This window comes from Rattus norvegicus, chromosome 1 (genome assembly GCF_036323735.1).
Source record: "Rattus norvegicus strain BN/NHsdMcwi chromosome 1, GRCr8, whole genome shotgun sequence".
NCBI lineage: Eukaryota > Metazoa > Chordata > Mammalia > Rodentia > Muridae > Rattus > Rattus norvegicus.
Window position 1 is genome coordinate 265,885,963 of NC_086019.1, and position 14,239 is coordinate 265,900,201.

Here is a 14,239-nt window from a genome sequence, read left to right on the forward strand (position 1 = left end):
TGATTCTCATGGACTCTGACTTCGCTTAACACAGAATACAGTGGGGTAGCGAACAGCCGTGACTGCAGGAGAGTTCTCCCACCCAGTCATTACTGAGACAGAAAACCAAGTAACGGCCTTGGCTTCGTTAATCACTGGAAAGATTTCACAGGGGGAACGACCACAGATGAAACCCCCCTGGGATGTAGAAAGGACGGGGTGTGGTGGTTTTAATGGCATTTCTGAAGTTGACTTACAATTAATTACCTTGTACATAGCAGCCCACATAGTTATGATGTTAATAATTTCATGTGATTTGCTTTTAAATAATTTGCTTTTTTCCCCTGATTCTTTAAAGAGAAGAGGGTCTGGTGTAGGACTTACCTTCTGGGTGTATGAGATGTGATATTTTAATGTTGTGTTAACCCAAGTCCTCAATGTGACCCTTGAATGCTAGGAGGCCCTTAAGAAGTCAAAACTAAGGATATGTGAACTTACCTCACAGCTCAGGTCACACACCAGCCTAGGCTAGTGGTTGTTGAATTTTTCCATTGCCATAAACTAATAAACAAAACCCAGATATGCCTGTTTTATTAAAAAACTACCTTCAATGGAACAGTAAAATTTCCATGTTAAACCTTAGTGCTTGTGTAGAAGTAGCTTTTTGTAATTTTTGCAAGGAAGAAAGGATTCTCCCAATTTCCCTTGAGGTATTGGAAACCACAGGCTCTGGCCTAAATGGGGGCCAGGCCTCCTCTGACTTAGCTTTTGCCCGGTGTTTTCTCACAACCTAACAGTGAGTCTGTCACTGCTTGGGCAACAGGAAATATTTTGCCCTCAGTGAAAAAAATGTTTAGATAAATTAGAGTCCGAGGAACAAGAGCCTGCCACTCCAAGCTTAGGTGCTTCGTGCACGGTGCAGCTGACCCCACGGCAGCTGTTGTCCAGATGGGCAGCAGGCCACTCGCATGTGAACCCAAATGGTGGTTCTAATGTAGCTGTGCAAGTTATTGTTATGGTCTGGGGCTCTACACTGTATTAGCATTAATACTTTTGAAATATATACATTTTATTAAAAATAAATTATTTTCATCTACTGCATTCTGAACATAGGTTTCCCCTCTCCACCTCCTTCCAGATTCGCCCCACAAACCCACTCATCCTTTCTTCTATCTATTCCAAACACAAACAGGCAAACAACTCAGAATTTAAAAAAGAAAAAGCACAAAAAGAAAATTTAAAACACAAATCCAAAACTATAATATGCAAGCAAAAGATTAGTAAGACCAAAAGAACAAAATAAAACAAAACCCAAGGCCACACTGGAGAATTCGCTTGGTGTTGGCATGGACTCCCTGGCTTGGGGCTGCTCTTAGTGTCAGTCGGACTCCACTGGAGAAAATCGGTATTTCCTTTGTAAGTGGGTGTCAGTTGTGGAGATGGAGTCTTGGTTAGGGATGGAAGATCCTGTTCACTTCCCTGTCAGTGCTGGGACCGAATCTGGCTTGGACTTTGGCAGGTTCTGTACCTCCTGCCCCAGTCTCTGAGTGCCCATGTGTGCCAGTCCTGCTGTGACAGACTCTGAGAATCTTCCCACCTCCTCTTCCTTACAGCTGTCTGAGCCCTGAGGGGAGGGGTTTGATGGAGACACCTCATTTAGGACCAAATGTTTCCAAGTCTCTCCCTCTTGCAGGTTGTCCACAGTGTGGCTCGTATTAGTCCCCACCTCCTGCTGGAGGCAACTCTGATGGTGGCTGGTGAGGCACTAGCCTATGAGCAGAGCAGAGTGTCACTAAGTCATTTTACTGCCATGCTCCTTTAGCAGAACCGCAGTATTGATTTCCCCAAAGTCCATGACCTTTTGCCTTCTCGGCCACCTAAGCAATGTCAGCCATTGGTCCTAGCTCATGGAGTAGGCCTTGATCCACTCCCAAGAGTTGGTGGGTTAGTCCCACAATACATCTGTGCTACTCGCATCAGTACAGGTCAAGTAGCTAGTGTAGCGGTCAGGGTTGTGGCTGGGCTGTTGGTTACCGTTGCCCTCTGGTAATGTGCAGTGTCTTCTGGTACCATGAACACTGACTAGTCAGTAGGGGTGAGTGCTGCAGTGTGGCACCACCTCAAGTTCTCTGTGTTCAAGAATATGTAAGTGTCGTCTTAAGCAACGGGGCCAAGCGTCAGTCAGTCAGTCAGTCAGTCAGTAGCCTTGGCAGTGCCCTGAGGTGTTTGGAGGTTCCCATGGGGTCTCTGGCAATGACTCAGCCAGATGTAGCTGCTTCTCCATCGGAGGTTTCACGTGGGGGAGAACGTTGGGGCATTGCCTCGTTATTTTTGGTGACTCCATTTAGATTTCTTTCACTATATGTATATATTTTAAGAAGCCTCTACAGTAACAGGGTCCTATACAACTCCTCAAATGGCCCTGAATGTTAGCTGTCCCTTTTCTTGCCCCGTCCTCCCCTCTCCTGCCCTCTCTTTCCCTCTTTTCCCCTCTCCTCTGCTCCCCTCCCCTCCCCTCTCTCCCTCCTCTTCCTTTCCTTTCCCTGTTTAATTCTTCTGTGTATTAGCACTAACTCTTAATGTGCTCTTAATCTGTGAAGAACATTTGATGCTCCTTTTCCTGTCTGTGAGGCCGGAGTCTCTTAGATACTTTAAAGTCACCTCATGGGAATCTAACTTAGTAGGCCATTCATTTAACAACTGCAAAATAGAGTCAAAAGGAATGAACTTGTCCACTTTGTGACTGGAGAAAAGTTTGCAGTGAAGTTTTCCGTTCAAGAAATGACCGGCATGGACCACCTGTGACCCTAGCAAATCCTTGCTCTCAACCAGAGAGAGGAACACCACTCACTCACTCACAGTGTGGCTGGGAGGCTGTGGGGTTAGCATTCTGTTTGGGCATCACCGAGGGATGCTATTTTATGTTTTCTGAAGTGAAAGCAGTAATTGGCATTTAATAGGAATTGTGTTTTCTCTCTCCCAGGAAACCCAGTATCATTAAGTCTTGGAAACAATTCACCACCTAACCAAGTAAAAACTGTAAGTTTCTTTTCTGCATTCTGATACTGTCTGTACTACTAAAGAGGCATCTGTTCTGTTAGGGTCAGTCAAGGTCAAGTTTGTCATTTCTCTAACCTAGAACTTTTCTTAGGACAATGTCTTTTTTTTTTTTTTTTTTTTTTTTTTAGATAACTGTAGATTCCCATTCAAGCAGTTGTCATGTGACCTAGAACATTGCCATCCTCACAGGGCCTTCCTTTCTGTGACCACCTCTGTTGGTTCTGCCCCTCCTTGAGCACTGGCAGTGGCTAACATGTGCTGAGTTGTACAGTTGGTCACTTTGAGAGCATTTTCTAAGGGGAATTCTAGTGCAGGTTTCTCTCTCTTAGCAATTCCTTGGTGATTGGGCTGGCTCGATTGTTAAATATGAATGCTTTGTCATGAGATGAAGAGGCAGGGATACGCAGTATTAGTTGGAGAAATACTTGTCTTTTGTCCATTTTCTAGGTGGGCCATTTAACTTTTTTATGTTTTGGTTTGTTTTTCTGAGACACAGGGCTTCTCTGTAGCCCTGGGAGTCCTGGAACCCACTCTGTAGACCAGGCTAGCCTTGGACTCAGAGTTTTGCTTGCCTCTGCCTTCAGTTCTGGGATTAAAGGCAGGCATCACTGTCAGCTGACTTCATTTAGGTTTTTTGTTTGTTTGTTTTTTAAGTAATATACTTACTTTACTTCATGTGTCTGGTTTTGCCTCCATTCGTGTCTGTGTGAGGGTGTCAGATCACCTAAGACTTGAGTTACAGTTGTGAGTTGCCGCCATGTGGGTGCTGAGAATTAAACCTGGGACCTCTGGAAGAACAGCCAGTCTTGGCCCTCACTCAGGTTTTAACTGTTAAGGTTTGAAAGTTCTTTGTAAGCTTCAGAATCCAGGTCCTGCTTGTTCATTTGTTTGGTGAAGCCTGATTTGCCTGGCCTTGCCCCTGCCTGCACCTAGACCTCCCAGCTCTGAAGGCAGCATTTTGCAGAACAAAAGGCTTCATTTAGGAGCTGGCTGGCTGGCCAGAATCTTCACATGAGTGCACATTGGACTTGGGAATTAAGACTGCAAACTCTTTGCTACTCTAGATCACTCAGATGTGTCTTTTTGAGAAAAATGTCAGAGTTTTTTATAATTTGATCTGTTTGAGTTTATTTTGTCAAAGGAGCTTGAGTTGAGGTCTCTTGGTCAGGTGGTCTGCTACCCTGGCTGCTGTTTGTGGGAGGTCAGCTTGTCTAGGTTGTCTGGGAACTAGTCAAGTCAGTTGAGGATACATAAAAAGTTGTAGATGTCACAGATGTGTTCGCTTCTTCATGGCTTTCCACGCATTGTCTGTCCTTCACCAGCACCATAGTCACAATCAGTGCCCAGTAGGTCCTGAAACCTTCCTGGGTTCCTTCCACTTTATTTTGATTTTCAAGATTGATCATTCTAGCCATTGTAGTTTGCTTGCCTTAAGATAGACTGACTAGAACAATCTTGTCTGAATCTGCGTGGAGACATTGCTCTGATGTCAGCATGGATTGCACTAAATCTGTCACCTGATGTTAGAGTTAGGCACCTTCTGTGTCGTCTTCTGACCACAGACAACCGTGTCTCCGTGTGTTGTCTCTGATCTCGTCACTTTGCAGCTTTCAGCCTCTGTGTTAAGTCATTTGTTAGATTTATGCTTAAGAATTATTTTTTGAGTGATTCTCCTTACATCTGTGTGTCCTTGAATTCATTGCTAAGAAGCAAAAATGGTAGCGCTTTCTAAACTTAGCGTGCATTCTGTTGAAGTCCTTTGTTCTAGGAATCAAATTTATTTGCTATACTGATTGATACAGTGACAGATATGGTAGTCTGTTTGGTGGGTTTATCTAATATGTTAATTAGCTCAGCAGCCTTGCATCTCTGAAGTAAACACCATGTGTCATGGGATAAGTGTTCTCTTCTGTTTCCTCAAAAGGAGACCCACTATTGTATTGTTGAGACATTTGATAAGAATTCTTTGGTGAAAACATCCTGGCCTTTGACATTTCTTTTTGCGGGGGGCGGGGGGGGGCTCTAAAGCTGGGATTTGTTTATAAACTTTAAGAACTGGTGTGTGTTGCTTCTGTAGTCAGACTTTACGTATGCAGAGCTGAGTCTGTTCTTGACTGGTTTGTGAAGTTTGTAGGGTGCGTAGTTCAGGTGTACTCCATTTATTTATTTCACTTGAAGAAGGAAGACGAGAGAGAAGTCATTGACCTGGGCACTTGTCTCCTGTGCTCACGGGCAACTCTTTCTCTTACCAGAACTTTAAGTGTCCCATAAGCTGTGATGTGTAGGTGTTTTGTTTATTTTTTGTTCAGTATGGCTTAACTCGCCCTCTGAGACCCACATGTTATTCAGAAGAGTGTTATTTAGAAGAGTGTTTTTGAGTTTCCAAGTGTTGGGAGTGACGAGCTTACTGTCCACTCCTGCTGGAACTCACCGTGGTCAGAGAGCCATCTGATCAGTTCCAGCTCTCCTTTCTCAGCTCCCGGCTCCTATGGATGCTAAACAGAGGACACATGCCTCTGAGTTGTGCCACAGCCCTCAACTCTTTGAAGTTGTGGTTTGATTTACAGCTCCGTGCTCTGTGTGGCTCTTGAACACAGTGTGTGTCCTGGTACACTGGCCATACTGGCCATTGTGTGTTCCTGCTGAGCCTGTGGCTGCACAGTGCTGCTGAGTTGTGACACTGCGTCTTCTCTGTCAGGTCATGTTAGTTGTTGAGAGAACAGGACTCTCCCATCTGTGCTCACTGGTCGCCTTTCTCTTCTTCACATGTGGACCTCTGCTGTTGTCTGCAAACATGCCTATGGCTGTGAGGTCTTGTTAGATTGACTGGCCACGTAATGTCCTCTGCTGAAATTATCTTTCCTCTGTAATCTTTTATCTGATAGCAATATGCTGACCCCTGGTCTCTGTTAATTAACATTTATGAACTAATGTTCTGTCTTTCTACTGCTTGAGTTTCTCATCTAAGATACATCTCCGTGGTCTCTCATCACCCTGTTTAACTGTACTGAACGCTCATCTCTGCCATCTATGCCTCCCACTCCCACTCGCCCTCCCCTCAATTCTCATGAGTTACTTGAGCACCTCACAACTTCAGTTTGATCGGTACGGTACGTATCTCTGAATGGCTTTCCTAGGGTTACTGTGAATTTTATGTGACGTGCACACCATTGGGGGTGGCATCGTTTTACGAGCCTGAGTAGAGTTGGTGCCTTCTTTGCTTTCTTTCAGAGCTGCCTTAGGCCTGCTTTGTGTGCTAGGTTTAGGGCTGGGACTGTCTTCGAGAGGAGTAAGGAAAGTCTCACCTGCCCTGTCTCACAGTGCGGCGGCCCCCATGGAGTATCAGAAGGCGTTTAATATTGCTGTTCTTTGTCTCATAGAAGCCCAGCAATGCTGTGACTCCTGAAAAATCAAAAAAATCTCACAAGCTGTTTGAGAATGCCTTGTCCGTAAATAACCCAGCTCTCTTCAACTCGTTAGGACCGCCCCTGCGGTCCACAACCTGCCATCGCTGTGGCCTGTTCGGTAAGCAGGTTTGCCTTCAACGTCCACAGGGCGATCTTTCTGAGCATCTGAGGGGTATTTTATTGGAGTGAGCATGAACCATGTCATGTTTCAGGGAACTGTGAATGGCTTAGGTGGTGTCACCACCCTGTTAATTCACCCGAGTGGTGGCACGGTGGTGGCTGCTTCTGTCGTTCCTGCTGTCTCACCCCCTATTACATTTACGGTTTTCAAACAAAGAGCATGTCCTGAAAGGCACAGACACACATCTTACCAAGACAGAGAAGGTTTCTGTCCCCTCAGAAGGTCCCCATCATTCTAGCCCTGAGGTAGTCATGTCACTAAGGGATTACAAAGCTGTAGGCCCACTCGTTTGCATTTTGCTTCATTACGAGTGGTTATCAGATTAATCTGTCAGTACTGTTCCAGTTATTTCTGTTGGTTGAGAAATAGTAGCCATCGTGTAACTGTATCAGATTTTCACAATTTACTTTCATAAATGAACAGATGGCTGTATGCCTTTGCCATATAGAATGTCGTGTTTTGCTTGTCCCTGGTAAGAGGTGTGTAGCTTTTGGTTCTGGCAGTCAGAGCTGCCAAAACCTTTGCCCAATCTGCATATAGTGTCTGAGCCAAAGGTCTGAGGAACCCTCAGTCCTCTGGAAAAGCAGTCAGTGCTGTAACCACTACGGTATCTCGTCAGCCCCCTCCGTAGCTGGATTTTGCTACTTTGTGGGTTCTTCTTCCTTCCACCCTTCCCCATTCTTTCCACCCTTCCAACCCCTAGCGCTAGCTAGAAGGAAGGATAGAGGGGAAGGGGCACCATTATGATGAGATGACTTCCTGCTGATTAGGGGCGTCAAGGTCCTTGGAAGGTTTGATCTTCACTGTCAGGTTATCTAAGGCCCTAGCACTTACTATATACCTTGTAAAAAGTCCCCAGGATCCAAACGCCACATAATCGCAACTCTCCGCTGCTGGCAAAATCGTGCCACTGCCAGAGCATGAGGGAGAATCATAGCTGTTGCTGTGGACAGTCTGAAGCAGCCCATGTCCCACACCTGGGATTGAAAAGAAAAGATGTAATATTTCTGTGGTTTTTAAAGAAACCAAAATGCCCAAATTACTACACCCTTCTGTAATGCCTCAGACTGAGACAGCCTGTGCTCTGCAGGGTCGCTGAGGTGTTCCCAGTGCAAGCAGACATATTACTGCTCCACAGCATGCCAGAGGAGAGACTGGTCTTCCCATAGCACCATCTGTAGACCTGTGCAGCAAAGGTTAGCGCTGATGATTTCACTCTTTGGGGACGGTGGATGTGGGTAGCTCTGATGAATGAGATATAGTGACTTAAGCAGGCCCAAGCTATATACACGGTATTGCAACCCCCGCTATGCCTGCTTGCACGTCAGAAGCACTAGTCATGTATAGCAAGATTTAGGACTACAAGTAATGTTACATTTTAGATTTCTGAGCACCACATGTATCTGGTACCAAAAGGAAGTGGTGAGCCTCCATGCGGGTGCTGGGAATCGAACCCAGGTCCTTTGCAAGGACAAGAAGTACTCTTAACCATTGAGCCAGCTCTTTATCCCCTCAAGTACATCTTTAATAACTGGCATCTTATAGTGCTCTACTTGTTGCCCGGGATGTGGTCCTGGACATTAAACGATGTAGCTCTCCCAGTGCCTCAGCAAGTGTAGCTTTGAAATAAAAATGTCGCAATTTGATGGCATTTTCTAGTTTACACACAGTTGTCTATGGGATGTAAGGACTGTATTTTACAGACAAGGATCCTTGCCGGGAGCCTGCCCAGCCTGGCATGGCCTTGAAGTGGGACACAGAGTCTGACATGGCTTTAAAGACTGATGGTCTCTGGCCTTCTAGCTCTCTAGCTATACTGAGTGCTTGCTGATAACTTCCAACAGATTCTAAAGACTTTCTTGATTATTCTACGGTTAAAAAACACTGGCTTCTTTTCTCTCTAATGCTGTGTTTTATTAAACATTGGAATTCTGCATTTTATTTTACTCTTTATGGTTTAAATAAGCACTAGGGGAAATTAACTCCTTACTGCTCTGTGCTGAGAACTTAACTCCTTACTGCTCTGAGCTTCATTAAGTGCTAAAAACTTAACTCTTTATTACTTGTACTTTAAAGAGTGCTAACATCTGGTGAATGACATGTGCTGTTTAACAGCAGGGAATTGAGTAAAAGGACGGACTGCCAGGGCTCCTTTCCCTGGTGAACCAGAGAGGAAGGAAAGGAAAAGAATTAAGATGCTTTATATAGACAAATATGCACAAACGCATGCACATTCATATACCTACACTCTGGCTGGGCCCAACTGTCTGTCACAATTAACTCCACCAGTATTCATGCATGCTTGCATACCTACATAAATACCTACACACAAACATAGAGACAAACAGACACATGGATGGATGGATGGATGGATGGATGGATGGAGGATGGATGGAGGATGGATGGATGGATGGAGTCTGGATGGATGGAGTCTGGATGGATGGAGTCTGGATGGATGGAGGATGGATGGATGGAGGATGGATGGATGGAGGATGGATGGATGGAGGATGGATGGATGGAGGATGGATGGATGGAGGATGGATGGATGGAGTCTGGATGGATGGAGTCTGGATGGATGGAGGATGGATGGATGGAGGATGGATGGATGGAGGATGGATGGATGGATGGATGGATGGATGGAGGATGGATGGATGGATGGAGGATGGATGGAGTCTGGATGGATGGAGGATGGATGGATGGAGGATGGATGGATGGAGGATGGATGGATGGATGGAGGATGGATGGATGGATGGATGGATGGAGGATGGATGGATAGATAGATAGATAGATAGATAGATAGATAGATAGATAGATAGGGCAGAACTCTCCAAGCCAAACCATTCAACTGACAACTTTCTTTTCTCTGGTCTTTTATACGTTCTTAGACAAAAAGTTCTTTAGAAAATTACCTCATAGATAAAATGTTACACAAAAAGGGAGTTGCAGAAGGATGCTGATATTAAGTTCAAAGCAGTGTTTCATTCTATAAGCTCGTCATAAGGTCAAAGCAACAGTCTCACATGGCCTGGCTCTATCACAGTGCACACCTGTGTCTTCATCCTTAGACCTGAATGTTTTTCCTGGATCACAAAATTGTCCCAAGTCTAGTTCTCTTGCTAGTGTGATTATGAAAGCATTTTGTATTTCTTCTTATGCAGCATTTGCTTACTATTAGGAGTGAACACATTCTATTCTTGATTCTAACTTTATTACATCTTTCTAGCAACTAAGACTATTTCTAAAAACTTTCTTCCTAAAATTATTTGAAACAAATCAGGAATTCTATAGAACTATTACCTATTTGTCTATATAGCATCACTACAAGATAGTGCATTTTCTTAGGTCTACAGAAATCTGCTAAAAAGGGTAAGTCAATACCTAGTAATTATTATGTATTTAATAATAACAGGAAAAGCATATTAATAGTAGCAATCTTTCCTCAGATTTAATCTTCTCAGCCTTGCCTCAAGAAGCAAATCCATTGTAGACTTTAGTTGACCAGCAGAGCCATGTCAGGAAGACCACCTGCTAGTTCTTACCATCTCCTAGGTCGCTCTGGGAAGCTGTGAGACCTGGGCTTTTTAGGCCTTCATAATGAGAGGCAGGACAAGTCAGGGCTACTGATCTCCACATTTTTTCCCTTCTAAATTTTATTGATTGAGAATTTAGAGAAATTGAGATGTGTGACCTCTCCTCAGTTTCTTCGTACTGTGAGCATCATAATCACTTGTTTCATTACAGTCTGCATAAGCTTGAAGATAATAAGTCACCATTTGAAACAAAGACCATTGACGTGAAGAATGAGGTAGGATATTCTTCGACATTTTAGTAAATTTTAAATGTCCTGTATAAAGATATTTTGAACTAATACATCATGTCTGTGTAAAGTAAGCAAAACCCCATTAATTCCATAGTGTTGGGATGGGATGCCATAGGGTGCCTGCTTGGGGCTTTGGGGAATTATTTCTTTCAAGTCTTTCCCCAAAATGTCCTTGAGCCAGCTATGTTTCTGTATAAGTAAGGTGGACTACTCCCTAGCCCTTGCCTTGCAGCCCCTCTAGCCCAGGCTCTCCCTCTGTGGGTCTCTGCCCTGGGCCTGTCTCTCCGGTGTTGCTTCTGTCAGCTCTCCTCCATCTAAGTAACCATTTGGGCAAAGCATTCATAATACCACTGCGTCCAACTTGCATTCACAGAGAATTCTTCTCTTTCTGTAGCTGATAGTGCCTCCTACTGAAAAATATCTCTACAGTATCTATTCTTACAAAACACTAGCAGGTAAACATTTAAATTTAGCCAGGTAGAGTGACTCGTGCCTGCAAACCCAGCATTTGAGAGGCTGAGCCAGGTAGATAGTGTTGAGTTCTAGGCTAGCTGAGGCTACATAGCTTCAGGCTAGCCTCCATTGCAAGGTGAGAGAATATCTCAAAAGCTAAACCAAAAATTCTTGAAAGTTGAATGGATTCATCTGTGTAACTACCAGGAGATTATGTTCCTGCTGCCCACATTCCTGACTTGGACCCCGTGTTGTGTCCCCTGCCTGCAGAGAGTTGCTCTCAGGAGTCTCAGAGCCTCCCAGCTTCTGTGGTTTGTGACTCGTGTGTAAGAGTGAGACCTTGTGGCCACTAGGCCAGTGGGAGTAGGCTATGTCAGAGCTGTGTGTGCTTGTTCCAAGCAGGTTGCCTGTCCCCTGGGAGTTACTAAAGAAATGACAGCTGGTGCAGAGAGAGTAATGTTTTCTGATCTGAGGAGTCTCCAACTGAGGAAATCCATGGAAATAAAGGTACTGGGTTTGCTTTCCATGGAGAGAGATCAAGAGAACCGCTGGGTTTTACTCTTGGTTTGTTGTACTTGATTGAGTTCACAGTGTGACTAGGCCTGACTAAGTCAATAAAGACTATAAAATTACACACTGCTTTTCTCTATCTTAGGTGTAAAATTTAAGGAACTTATGCTTTTTCTCTTTTTCTTTCTTTCTCTCATTTTCTTGTCTTTGAAAGGGCACAGTTACTGAATTCAAGCACCCGGGTCATTTTTATGTCCAGTTGTATTCCTCAGAGGTTTTAGAGTACATGAACCAACTCTCTGCAAGTTTGAAAGAGACATATGCAAATATGGTGCCTGAAGACGGATATCTTCCTGTTAAGGGGGAAGTCTGTGTTGCCAAGTACACGGTTGATCAGGTAACCAGTCACTGAATTGTTTAATAGGATGCTCATGACGACGGAGCTATTAACGCCGCAGCGGCTGTCGTGGGGCAGACTCAGGTCATCCCTGCATGCTCCTCCCTGCCCTGGCCCACCAGGCTCTGCGGCCTCACTCCTAAGCAGGCGGCTGTGTCACACCACTTGCTGGCCTTCAGAGTTGCTCTTCAGTGCGCAGCCGAGGCAGGGTACAGTTGTCATCCGGGCTGGGGTAACTTCAGAGTTCTATACCTCTGAAGATGTCCAGACTGGGACACATAGGGATTTCTCATCAGAACAGCGGTGGCTTTTTGGGTGCCTCTGGAGGAAGCAGGAACCTTTGTTTGCCTGCCACCTAGGCTGGCTGATGGCTTCTTAGACCAGGATTGTGAAAGTTGTGTTCAAAGCAGAGTGCCGCCTATCTGCCTTGCAGACCTGGAACCGAGCCGTAGTAGAAGGCGTGGACGTGCTGCAGAAGAAGGCACATGTCTTGTACATCGACTACGGAAATGAAGAGATCATCCCAGTCGACAGAATCCACCAGCTAAGCAGAAGTATCAGCCTGTTTCCCCCTTCCGTGAGTCCCTTCCTTGTGAACTCCTGTCAGCATCCCTGCTTTCCTCCTGGGTCACTGTCTGTGGATGAACACCCCGGAGCTGCCTCTCCTGTTCTCTAATTAAGTAGCATCTCCTGTGAGTAAGTAGCTTTTCAGCATGTCATACTTGGCTCTATAAAACCAGTCACTTCTTTATTTGTATACTATTGGAAAGAAGCCAGACTTGATGCACAGTAAAGGTAAAGTTTTTATCTCTTATCTATTTCTGAGGCTTCGGGTACCAAGAGTTAGCCTTGCCAGCAGAAGCATCAGAGGTCAGTGTGAGCACACTACAGATGCCCTGCCTGGTTCACACTCATGGCTTTTGATGATTGTTTTCAGCATGAAATACATTCTTTTAAAAACTCTTTAAATCATTAAAATTTTCATTTTCCATTCTTTTCAGGCCATAAAGTGCTATGTGTCAGGAGTCGTCCCCGCTGCGGGTGAGTGGACTGAAGACTGTGTTGTAGCTGTCAAGGCTCTGCTGTTCGAGCAGTACTGCTCTATCAAGGTCGTGGACATCTCAGAGGAGGAGGGGCTCACCTGTGCTGTCGACGTCGTGCTGCAGAGTTCAGGTAAGATGTGAGTCGTCGTCTTCACGCTCCTTAGTTCCCATCTGTTTCTCAGAGGAGCAACAGAACCATGGAATAGGACCAAGTACTCTGTGTAGTGTCATTCCCATTGTGATGAAATGGGGCCTTGAATTAGGTATTCATCCACACTGTGGGATCAGATGGTTTAGAAGGCCAGACGTGGGACAGTAAGAGGCTACTGTGCTATTATCCTTATACTGTTCTCATAATGGCTCCTGTGAGTTCTGCAGCTTTACAGAGGAAGCTAGTGGCTGTCTGTGATCTGTTGACCCATGCATTTCCAGCAGCAGCCCTCACAGATGTGCATAGCATTGGCATTAGTGTTCAGTTGAGGAGCAGATGCAGTCAGGGATCCTGTCCTTTTGTAGTTTACTATCTTATACGGCATTACTCACTGCCTCAGCTTCCAAGACGCTATGCCTTCCTCTCACAGAAGGGCTATCCTGGGCACTTGGTAGAAGAGGAGCTGGTCTGTTGGAGTTTAGTGTGAATCTGTTTTTGTTTTGTTGACATGCGAATCTCATGTTTCAACTGTAGCCTTGGGATGTGAGTTTCTGTCAGAGATGGCTGCTCTGTGTAGGCCTGTGGTCCTGTGCCTTTAACAGAGTTCTTTGGATAAACTGGTTAATTCAAGTGCGCTTTGGAGATAACCGACTTTTCTATTCTTTGGAATTTTGAAGATGACTTTTTTAGTGAACTTTCTGGTCCAGTGACTGGTAATTCTGGTTGAATTTTAGAAACTGCTTTTGTGGGTGTTATTTTGCCCATAACAATTGACCTGCTAAGCAAAGTCTGTGCAAGGATTTATAATGTCTGACGCTCGTGGGTGACTCGTTTCTTTCTTTCTCTTTGCCTGTGATGCTTTACGTAGTGTCTCAATGGAGATGTGTTTTTCTGAATCACCTTTTAGGAAAACAGCTGGACCATGTGCTTGTGGAAATGGGATATGGTGTGAAACCTGATGAGCCGAGCTCCAAGAAGCAAAGTATGGACCCAGGTGAGTATACGGGCTCATGCTGGGCAGGGGCTGCAGTTAGACAGCAGCGTGCTCCTCATCCCCGCAAGGATTGGTGGCAGCATTGTCAGGCCCACTGCAGAAAACAGGGTAGAGTTCGTTTAGAAACACAGTATGTGACCTCAGACTTCTCCTCTCCTCTGTGTTTTGCAGATGAATCCTAATCCAACTGAGTAGCAGGACTCTTTAGCTTGAGGGCTTTCCAGGGCAAACGGCCTTTGCATGG

General features: G+C 45.0%; 1 protein-coding gene across 16 annotated transcripts in view; it reads left to right on the plus strand.

Moving 5' to 3' along the window:
* Tdrd1 (tudor domain containing 1) overlaps window positions 1-14,239 on the plus strand; it is a 47,500-nt gene that overhangs the window by 9,105 nt on the left and 24,156 nt on the right. For 9 of the 16 annotated variants that reach the window (XM_039103224.2, XM_039103243.2, XM_063282786.1 and 6 more), the window contains 9 exons: window positions 2,963-3,018; window positions 6,420-6,564; window positions 7,718-7,823; window positions 10,369-10,432; window positions 11,300-11,407; window positions 11,625-11,807; window positions 12,241-12,384; window positions 12,809-12,980; window positions 13,909-13,995. In XM_039103224.2, the coding sequence (XP_038959152.1) occupies window positions 2,963-3,018; window positions 6,420-6,564; window positions 7,718-7,823; window positions 10,369-10,432; window positions 11,300-11,407; window positions 11,625-11,807; window positions 12,241-12,384; window positions 12,809-12,980; window positions 13,909-13,995 (1,065 nt within the window). Of the gene's footprint in view, window positions 1-2,962; window positions 3,019-6,419; window positions 6,565-7,717; window positions 7,824-10,368; window positions 10,433-11,299; window positions 11,408-11,624; window positions 11,808-12,240; window positions 12,385-12,808; window positions 12,981-13,153; window positions 13,216-13,908; window positions 13,996-14,239 lie in introns of those variants that run through there. The other 7 variants (XM_063282791.1, XM_063282787.1, XM_063282788.1 and 4 more) reach the window with 2 other exon arrangements.